This window comes from Physella acuta, unplaced genomic scaffold, assembly GCF_028476545.2.
Source record: "Physella acuta isolate Inbredline_101_S28 unplaced genomic scaffold, ASM2847654v3 ptg001576l, whole genome shotgun sequence".
NCBI lineage: Eukaryota > Metazoa > Mollusca > Gastropoda > Physidae > Physella > Physella acuta.
The window spans coordinates 57501-68977 of NW_026733090.1; the positions used below are offsets into that span (position 1 = coordinate 57501).

The 11477-nt window shown below is 38.0% G+C and overlaps 1 protein-coding gene across 1 annotated transcript in view; it reads right to left on the minus strand.

Moving 5' to 3' along the window:
- The window catches only part of LOC131928957 (carboxyl-terminal PDZ ligand of neuronal nitric oxide synthase protein-like), a gene marked incomplete at its 3' end in the record, with an annotated part of 48416 nt that extends 37152 nt beyond the window's left edge, over nucleotides 1–11264 (minus strand). Inside the window, exons 1-2 of the mRNA XM_059285139.1 lie at nucleotides 11208–11264; nucleotides 6147–6218 (exon numbers count right to left, since the gene is read on the minus strand). Of these exons, the coding sequence (XP_059141122.1) occupies nucleotides 6147–6218; nucleotides 11208–11264 (129 nt within the window). The remainder of the gene's footprint in view (nucleotides 1–6146; nucleotides 6219–11207) is intronic.
- Between the last annotated feature and the right edge of the window lie 213 nt (nucleotides 11265–11477).

Consider the following 11477-nt stretch of genomic DNA (forward strand, 5'->3'; position numbering starts at 1 on the left):
TAACAAAATTAAAACTTATGTTTATTAATCAATAATACTTCTCAAAATTCAGTGTTTTCGTTGTGTTTTTTTGGTAGTGCGTAAATATTAATTTGGAGAAATGTAAAAATTGGAATGTCAACTTGGTACTTGTACAACTTGAGTTGAATTTTGTTTATATTAAAACCGTAGGAGTGTTGAGTTGTGTGCATATTAACACTGTAGGGGTGTTGTGTTTATACTGTAGGGGTGTTATGTGCATATAAAAACTGTAGGGGTGTTGTGTGTATATTAAAACTGTAGAGGTATTGGAGAGAAAGATGAAAAAAGTGCAATTGGTATAGGGAGGTTTACATACGGGTTAGTAGGGTATTCTACATTGGGATACTGACTTTTGAGAGGCTGACATGAGAGGGGCAGATTTTTCAGAGGCTGACTTTTGAGAGGCTGACGAGAGAGGCTGACATTGGAGAGGCTGACATTAGAGAGGCTGACATTAGAGAGGCTGACATTAGAGAGGCTGACATGAGAGAGGCTGACATTTGAGAGGCTGCGTTTTTGAGAGCTGACATTTGAGAGGCTGACATGAGAGAGGCTGACATAAGAGAGGCTGACATTAGAGAGGCTGACATTTGAGAGGCTGCGTTTTTGAGAGCTGACATTTGAGAGGCTGACATGAGAGAGGCTGACATTAGAGAGGCTGACATTAGAGAGGCTGACATAGAGAGGCTGACATTTGAGAGGCTGACATGAGAGAGGCTGACATTAGAGAGGCTGACATGAGAAAGGCTGACATGAGAGAGGCTGACATTTGAGAGGCTGCGTTTTTGAGAGCTGACATTTGAGAGGCTGACATGAGAGAGGCTGACATTAGAGAGGCTGACATTAGAGAGGCTGACATTTGAGAGGCTGCGTTTTTGAGAGCTGACATTTGAGAGGCTGACATGAGAGAGGCTGACATTAGAGAGGCTGACATTAGAGAGGCTGACATAGAGAGGCTGACATTTGAGAGGCTGACATGAGAGAGGCTGACATTAGAGAGGCTGACATGAGAAAGGCTGACATGAGAGAGGCTGACATTTGAGAGGCTGCGTTTTTGAGAGCTGACATTTGAGAGGCTGACATGAGAGAGGCTGACATTAGAGAGGCTGACATTAGAGAGGCTGACATAGAGAAGCTGACATTTGAGAGGCTGACATGAGAGAGGCTGACATTAGAGAGGCTGACATGAGAAAGGCTGACATGAGAGAGGCTGACATTTGAGAGGCTGCGTTTTTGAGAGCTGACATTTGAGAGGCTGACATGAGAGAGGCTGACATTAGAGAGGCTGACATTAGAGAGGCTGACATGAGAGAGGCTGACATTAGAGAGGCAGACATTAGAGAGGCTGACATTAGAGAGGCTGACATAGAGAGGCTGACATTTGAGAGGCTGACATGAGAGAGGCTGACATTTGAGAGGCTGCGTTTTTGAGAGCTGACATTTGAGAGGCTGACATGAGAGAGGCTGACATTAGAGAGGCAGACATTAGAGAGGCTGACATTAGAAAGGCTGACATAGAGAGGCTGAATTTTGAGAGGCTGCGTTTTGGAGAGCTGACATTTGAGAGGCTGACATTAGAGAGGCAGACATTAGAGAGGCTGACATTTGAGAGGCTGACATGAGAGAGGCTGACATTAGAGAGGCTGACATAGAGAGGCTGACTTTTGAGAGGCTGCCATTTGGAGAGCTGACATTTGAGAGGCTGACATTAGATAGGCTGACATTAGGGAGGCTGACATCAGGAAGGCTGACATAGCTGCCTGACGTCTAGAAGAATGACTGTGGGGATACTAGACAGGAAGCACAACGTTTGAATCAGTAATTCCTGTCAACACCCTCCAAAATATCTGTCAAGGACCATAACCCTATGGTAATTTGTCTCTTAATTCTAGCAACTTCCCAAAACCCGTTACTTGCCATAATAAATCCCTCACTAAGTGATTATTGCCGTTAAAGTGCCAGCACGCCTTGATACATAAATTAATTCTTAACGTAATTCCAAAACAATTTTCGTCAAAGTTTAGGTAATTTTATAAGAAAATAGGCTTCTAACATTCATTACCAATTCATGCTAACCCATGCCTACAACTGATAAATAATTCTCGCCCTTTGTTTTCATCCAATTACCTTACACTTAAACCTTCAAAAAGTGACAGGAACTTATGTGTAAAATGTACAACATAAAACGTATTCATATTCCTAGCATAAACTAGGCCTTATGAACACGGGAGTGAGAGGGGGGGGGAGTCATGAATTATTTAGTGAACGTGGACTAATACGTTTCTCCACCTTCGGGAATTCCCACGAGCTCCTGTTTCCCAGAATTCTGAATTCTACACCCTAAAACGCGCGTAAAATAAACACGCTTCCAGCTATTCACAGTAAAGTAATGTATGCCTTGAGCGAAGAAAGGACAAAACAAATATGTAACCATACACTCTAACAGGCCAGTGTTAGATGTATTTTAATATAATACTCATAATATAAAGCCAAAAGTTAACTTCTACCTAAATATTGATTTGAAAATTCAGAAGATGTCGAGAAATAATTTAGTTGTTCAGAAAATGTATTCTTCGTGGACTTTTAAAGACAATTGTACCGGTTTTAAAATTAGCAAAGGTTATTAAAGTAGATGCCCCAGTCATTGGCTATTGATTCGTTTCTTTGTAACGCCGGTGTTAACTTTCAATGATTTCCGCTGAAGATGTAGATCTATATAAATTAAATTATTTACTTCAATCTTATGGTGGACTGGGCAGTTGCGAAACCAGGAAAAATTCCGATAAGGTGTGAAGATCTGTGTTGTACTCGGCTAATTAGTGCTTTGTTTTTTTTTTAAACATATCTTTGTTTAATTAACCCTTCCTACTTGTTATATTGTTATTATTGTATATTGCTATTTGTAAAGTGGCCCGTGATTTTGTAAAGCTTCAGTCCTTATGATTGGATGAAGTAAAAAGAAAAGCTCCAACAAAAGTCGAGAAGGGAGCACTTTAATTTATTTCCCGGGACATTTGAACACAGCCAGTCCACCCCCGGGCGGCATACAATGGTTTACAGTATGAAATAGTTTTATTTCTTAGTTTCAAAAGCAATATGTGTACATATCATAAAATGAGAAATTATAAAGCACTTGACTGAGATAGCAATTATAAATACCCTGATGCGAGGTAAACAACGGGTTAGAGAGTTTGTGTTGTACGTAGTACGCACATTACAAATACGGAGGAGTTGATGACGTACGAGCACAGGATCTATAAATAGAAACAGAAGCGACTAGGAAAGCCATGAATAGCCAATAAAGACACGACCAAAAGGGATCTAATTTTCGCGCCATTTTTTATCATACAGAGCCGCGGCACGTGCAAGGGGCGGGGAGAGGCGGGAGGGTGAGTTAGGAGGAGCAGACGACAGGACGGACCCAGGGTGTGAAAATTGTTAATCCACAAAAACTAAACTCAGCCTGTGTAGTTTTTTTTTTTTTTTTTGTGGTTTTACGTTAGCTCAGTCTCTGATTTACTCGTTCTGACATTGAAAAAAAAAGCCCCGAAAAACAAATTACCCGCAACTGATGCGAAATCTGCAGCCTCCACTTCACATTTGCTCTACCCATTTAGAAGCCAAGTTGCCTTGACCAGTTTTTTTTCAGCTTCTTGTTTGTCCGCGATGTTGTGTGGCATTAATTTCACCGCGCTGCTCGTCCTCAATCTCTTCACATCGCTCGAGAAAAAAATGCAACATCGGTGTTTATCTGTGGCGCGACTTTTAATTTTCCTGTTAGCTGGAGGTTTTCACGGAAAAATCTAAAGGCGGTTATTAGTTTTAATTAAAGACATTTCAACAGCAATGAAGCCAATCTGACATAACGAGTAGGCCAATCAGACATGTTAATCTTACAGACTTACCGCCTGCCCTGTAGTTTACATGTAATAATTCTCGAGCATGTTCATTTTGTATTTTAAAATTACGATTCACACTCTCTTGCACCGTATAACCCTATGATTAAATAAAAATGTTTAAACTAAGATCCCTACTCTTTTACGCCTTATTACCCTGTGATAAAATAAAATAAAGTTAAGGTCAGTTTTTTGACAGTGTCCAGACCTTTATAAACAGTTGCTCAGACAGATACTCAAGTTCCGCTGGCCCAACACCATCAACATCGTATACCTATGAGAAACTACTTTTACTCATCTTTTGATCAACTTTTGCCTTGGTATTTTGTTTCCCTTCTTAATCATAAACAGAGTTTTTCCAGGCATCTCTTCGGGGGGTTTCAGCCCCCCCCCCCCCCCGAATTTTTTTTACCGTCGTCGTCCCCCCCCTCCCCCCCCCCCCCCCCGAACGAAATGAAATTTATATAATTTATATAGAAAATATATACTTTTAACAGTGTCCGCCCCCCGAAGAAAAGTCTACCGCCCCCCCCCCCCCCCGAAAATTTCAAGTGCCCCCCCCCCCCATCGGAGAAAAAGGTCTGGAAGAAACACTGATTATAAACATAAAAAAAGAAACTGATTACCATCTATTTCACATTTTTGTTGACTATAATTTTAAGGTAATTTTATATTTCTTTATATTCGGATTTCAAAAATTGCATTGTCGAATCATCATTTAGTAAATCACATAGCAAGTAAATCACCCAACAATTTTGCTAATCAGCAACCACGTGGGTAAGGTCTACCTAGTTCTAAAATTAGCTTGAGAGAGTTGTCTTGCATGTAAAAAAATTATTTCCCCTTAATTATTTAATGTATAGGAACAAACGTAAGCGACATCAACCAAACAGCTGGGAAATTATATTGCTAGTCAATGAATGGCTTTGCAATATAAAAAAAAATTGGTAGAAGATAAAAGGCAAAGTTTTATCAGTACAAAGATAAAATTAATCACCAGCTGTAGCTAAGTTATAATTATTGTCTTGTCTTTAATTAATTAGTGGCTTATTGGCGGAACTTTATTTGCATTGAGTTTTGTAAATGCCTTATATTAAATCGCGATTCTTCCTTTTAGATGTGGAGGTGTTTTTTTGGCTTTCCAATTTTCAACATTTAAAAAAAAAAGAATATTAACACATTACAAACATTATTCTTATCGTTTCCGGGATTCAAACTCGACACATTTGGGTCAGTACTCGTGAACTACCGTCCGACGCAAAGGTCCTATATTTAAATACATATTTTAAAATAACACGAACGGAAACTAGAAAAATCGATGAAACTCCGGACTAGAACTGTAATTTTCAGGCAAGAAGATCGGAAATACCAAACACAGACATTGTTTTAATGTCATGAGACACTGAACAACGGATCATCGGGTCGGATTATGTGTAGAACTTGTCCAGATTAATGGGATTAAGTCGAGATTAGCGAGGAAAAAAGATGTGTTCAATTGCCTTGTCCTGCAACTTCCGGTTCTCTATGTTTAAAATATTACGCAACAATGGAGGAAAAAAATAATTTGAAAATCTAATTAAGAAAAGTAAAAATTTAATGTAATTGTAAAACTGTGTTCACACAAAGCGTCACCGAAATTATAATAAAAAGGAAATTTAATAAAGAAGATTTAAAAATGCGTTTGAAGAAAATGTTTTTAATTTGGGATATTTTTCTTTAGCAAATTGTGAGAAATTTAATAATAGAGAATTGTGAGAGGGTTGCGCAGGTGGTGTAAAATTAGTGAAACTCGGTCAGAAAGGGGAAATTAGTGCCAGAACAAAAAACAAATTAATTTCCGCGAATAATTAAATGTGTTCTCACGTGTGTTAAATGCACAAAACAGAATATATTATCATACGGTTATGTGTATGTGTGTATTAATCTGGAAAATGTTATCAAATGTGTTTTGTCGTGAATTTATTCTCACCTGTGTGACTGTGATATCACCTGTATACTGTCCTGAATGTGTTATCACCTTATATTATCACCTGTATACTATCACCTGTATATCATCACCTGTATATTATCACCTCTATATTATCCTGAGTGTGATATCACATGTATATTGTCCTGAATGATATATAACCCCTTGCATTGTCTTGAATGTGTTATCACCTGTGTATTGTCCTGACTGTGTTACCGTACCTGTGTTAAAGTCACGTGTCTGCACGTGCATCATGTACTCACCCTAATCCTCCTCATGGCCGCCACGATCTCCACCCGACTGCTGGGCCTGGGTACGTCCAGTGTCCCGATATACTGGGGACAAAATACAACATATTAATCGTCTTGGTTAGAACGTACAGTAAAGATGTACTGGAGAGAAAAAAAACATTTTTACTGTCTTAGAACTTAAAGTAAAGATATACTGTCTTATTTTTATTATTGTCTTAGTTAGAACGTAAAGATATACATGGGACAAAAACAACATTTTTATTGTCTTAGTTACAACGTAAAGATATACTTGGGACAAAATATTTTTAATGTCTTAGTTAGATAAAAAACAACATTTTTATTGTCTTAGATAGAACGTAAAGTAAAGATATACTGGGTAAAAATATGTGTATAGTCATATGATGTTAGAGTCGTTAAAGTACAATAATGTAAACACTCAGCACATTTAATAAGACGAATGAAATATTTGTTGAAAAATGAACGGTTACCAGGTAAAGGAATCATCTGGTAATAAAGAGGCACTATAATCTCTTTGTGTTTTAGTACAGCAACAGTTGTCGAGAGAGAGAGAGAGAGCGAGAGAGAGAGAGAGTGGGGGGAGAGAGGGGGAGAGGGAGAGGGAGAGGTAGGGAGAGAGACAGAGGGAGAGAGGGAGTGAAAGAGAGACAGAGAGACAGAGACAGAGAGAAGCAGAGAGAGTGAGAAAAAGAGTGACAGAGAGGGAGGGAAAGAGAGACAGAGGGAGAGAGAGGGAGAGAGAGAGACAGAAGGTGATAGAGAGTGACAGAGACAGAGAGAGGGAGGAAGAGAGAGAGACATAGGGAGAGAGAGGGAGAGAGACATATATATATATATATATATATATATATATATATATATATATATATATATATATATATGCATATATAAATGACAGCTTCAAGTTATATCTCATCACCACTCTCTCTATCACTGTATATTAATAAATTATGTTTAATCATATTATATATATATATATATATATATATATATATATATATATATATATATATATATATATATATATATATACATATATATATATATATGAAGTATGTATTCGTCCGAATATGGAAAACGTTGTATCCAGGATGGAAATCGAACTCTTATTTCACATTTCCAATCAAAGAAAGTGTCTAAGAGTATGCAAAACTGAGCCATCTAGAGGAGCTGAGTCAGCAAGAAATTAGATGAGACGGTAATGATTGGGTGACGTCAGCTAACGACGAAATGAGATAAGACGCGATAATGGCGCGGCGAGGAGAGTTAACCACGAAAACAATTTGAAGCTGCTAACGAGCTGGGGTCAGTAATGATGTCATCGAAATACGTCGTCATGGTAACGTCGTCATTTCCGACTGAAGGAGGAATTAGGCTGGGAGGTAAATACGGTTAGTCGTGGATTAGGTGGAGTGTCACGTCAAAAGTGGATACACTTTTCATTAGCTGGCGTGTGACGTCAAAAGTGGATACACTTTTCATTAGGTGGAGTGTCACGTCAAAAGTGGATACACTTTTCATTAGGTGGTGTGTCTCGTCAAAAGTGGATACACTTTTCATTAGGTAAGAGTGTGACGTCAAAAGGTGGATACACTTTTCATTTGGTGGAGTATGACGTCAAAAGGTGGATACACTTTTAATTAGATGGAGTGTCACGTCAAAAGTGGATACACTTTTCATTAGGTAAGAGTGTGACGTCAAAAGGTGGATACACTTTTCATTTGGTGGAGTATGACGTCAAAAGTGGATACACTTTTCATTATGGTGGAGTGTCACGTCAAAAGTGGATACACTTTTCATTAGGTGGAGTGTGAAGTCAAAAGCAGATACACTTTTCATTTTGGTAGAGTGTCACGTCAAAAGGTGTATATACGAGGCGTGATGTTGGATTGTGATGTCTTAAGTGTATGATTTAGGGACCAGCCTTCAAGGATACCCCAGTTATGAAAAACGATAAATAAACATTTAAATAATTAACAAAATAAACAAAGTTCTACTACTCATTCAGCTTTTAGTTAGGAATGGAACATTTCTTTCTCATTTCTCTTAATCCCATTTGGCATATGAAGGGATGGGTGATCTCAAGAACTTATTTGAAGCCGGGTTCGAAGTCTAGCTCTCTACCGCTAGGCCACGCCGTCCCCACTCTTGTACTGTCTAACATTCGTAAATTGTACATTAAAACAAATTTCTTAAATTAAAATTCCCAACTAGTGCGTTCAATGTAACATGACACAGTCTAAAAATATAGAGGAGGACATGAAAGAAGCACATGTGAAACAACTAAGCAAGTCCATTTAATATTTCTTTAAAAGTGGACTGAAAGTATCAGTAGAACAGAACTAAGACTATTGTTACTTAAGGAACACTTTCCATTCAGAGGTAGAGCACTGTCTCATGTAACAGTTTAGTTCAGCGTGTTCAATTTAGTTGAGTGTGTTCATTTTACCAAAATGGTTCACACAGCTCTGAACTTTTCCTAAATCTGCCAGATCTTCCAAAGTTGGTTTATTTAAATTTCAAACCAAAATTATTGCAGTATCATAAATCAAATGTGACAAACTAAAATAGTGCATGTTTTAAGCTGAAGGAATCGACCAAAGAAATGTGAAGAAATTAAGAATCAAGAAAGTGCGAAACTTCATCCCCCACTTCCCCGTGGTGTGAGAAGTACTTGAGACTCGCTTCCCTTGACTTCATCAGCGAGCCTCCTTGAAGCACTCACGGAATAAACTTTTCAATATTGGCTCGCCACAATCCAATCCCTAAATGGATGGGGGATACAGGGGCGACAGCATTGATTGGATCTCCACCCCCATCCCAGAGTTCCGTGTCACCCGCCTCACGCGAGCTGACTACTCAACACTTTTCACACGGATTTTAAAACATCGCTAAACAGATTTTCATTTTTGAAGACGTTTGCAATTCTAGAATTTCATTTGGTTTCGAACTCAATTTTCATTTGTAACAATGTATAGAATTAGGTATACACACATAAATACTTGTGAGTTTTTGTGTATGTGTGCTTACGTGCGTAGGTGTGCGTTTGTGTATACATTTATATAATTTCGTAGGTGTGCTTGTGTATGTATTTGTGTATGTGTCTGCTTGTTTGTGTGTGTATTTACATTTATGCTGCTTTACTACGTCACTTCCCACCAAATCCCCACCCCAAAAACCCGAGGTAAGACTCCATACTTTATCTTTTATACCTTTCAATTCCGCTTCATCCCCACTAACATTCGCTATATTCGTCACTCTTCTTGTAATTTCGTTTTGAAATACCACTCTTACCCATCACCAAACTCCACCCTTACCCAGACTCAAATACCAACCTTACCCCTCTTCAAACACCACCCCCACCCCTCCAATTAAACTACCAGACAGCATCCAATTATCCGGTGTAGTGATTTTTTTATCATCGGTTAAACAACGATACAGAGAATAGAGGCGCCACCCCCCTGTTGTTCAACTTCATTTAATTAGATTTTACTCATTAAAATTTAATTTGATGGTACTGTACTCTACTCGTTGTAATTTTAATTAATTTTTTTTATCTTTATAAACGTTGTCTAGTGGGAGTAATTGTTTTCTCGTAGGTAGGATGATTTAGTAGCCTCTCCAGTATAATACAGTAGCATATTCAGGATAATACAGTAGCATGTCCATTATAATACAGTAGCATATCCAGGATAATATAGGATATACAGTTTCCATAGCGGATCTGTCGTTACTTTACATATGGGTCAGGGGTATAAGTAGGTTTAGGGTATGGATAGGTTTATGGTATGGATAAATTAGTGTATGGATAGGTTTAGCGTATGGATAGATTTGGGGAATGGATAGGTTTATGGTTTGGATAGATTTAAGTTTTGGATAGGTTTGGTGTATGGATAGGTTTAGGGTATGGATAAGTTTAGGTTACGGATACTATTCGAAACATTTTATTTCAAAAATGAAGTTTGGAGAAGAAAGATAACAGTAGACTAAAGAAGAAGAAAATGTGTCGATAATGACCTAGGCATCGGTAAAAAAAAATATTTAGTAATGCATAACAGTAGAGATTAATTTTAATATACCTGCATTGATAATTTGATCCAAATAATAGATCACTACTTTTATAGGTCCCTTGTATTCGCTCACAACAGACACAAAAAGCCCAGGGAGCATCAGCCCGTCCCACCCACACCCACCCTTCGGCCAGTATTTTTCCCAAGTTTTCTTTAACTTGCTTTCGCGTCTGTTTTTTCAATCAAATCTTGCGATCGAAATTTCAGGCACTTCCCAGTTAGCTAGCGCGCTGAAATTTTCAGGGAAGCTTTGTTTCCGATGACAATACAATATTCAATTGTTATTATTACTAAATTGATCCATGGAAACATTTTATTGATCATTTTAGACCGCTATATATTTCTACAAAAAAACGTGGGGACTTAACCCAGTAATTGTAATTTGTTGAAAACAAGGTTCGGTACTCTCCCTCTTTTGGCTTACTGAGTAGTGTTCACGTGGTGTTTGTGTACAAACAACCGGAACAATTGGTGGCCAGTATGGGGGAGACGATATGGTCGAGTGGTTGGGCACACGATTGCTAACCCACTCGACACGGGTTCAAGGCACGTGTTTTTTACGAGTTGTCTTCGTTTACCCCAAAAAAAAAAAGTGAATGCGAAAAGATAAAATCGATAGCAAGATTTTAATGCAAACAAACAGACAAAGATTAAAAAGTTTCTAATACTGTTGACTCTCTACAAGCTCCCTAATAAAAGTCAATAGTATTATCTAATCAATAGTAATGTACCTTTTACTTCGGTGCCCCACGTTTTTCATCGCTTATAGTAGAGTGATCGCTTGCATTATTGTGATGTATAGCATTTATTTTCTACTTTTTAGTTCAATCAGAAAACGTGGGTTTTTAAAACTTTTTTAATGATAATTATTCTAACGATTATGTGAATAATTCAGCATGTATTATTGTTCAAGTTATGGTGAATTTACCATTCAAACCACCGTCACTATTTACTTTTGTGTTATCTTTGGCGACAAAATTCTTACTTTTGTTTGTTTATTATTGCAGATGTCCTTGAACTTGAGCCAAATGATGCGTGACATCGTGAGTACTAACCAGACCTCATGTTAAATGGATGAGTCGGGTCGTGTTACTACAGTCATTAAACTGTTGGTCAACCACCCTGTGTAAGATAACTATCATTAGCGTTGATGAGGCTAAGACGACTGATACGATTGTATTGTTAACTAATTGACATTGTACATATTTTATTTCCTGTTGTTGTTTTTGTATTCTCTTTTATCGGGAGCTTGTTT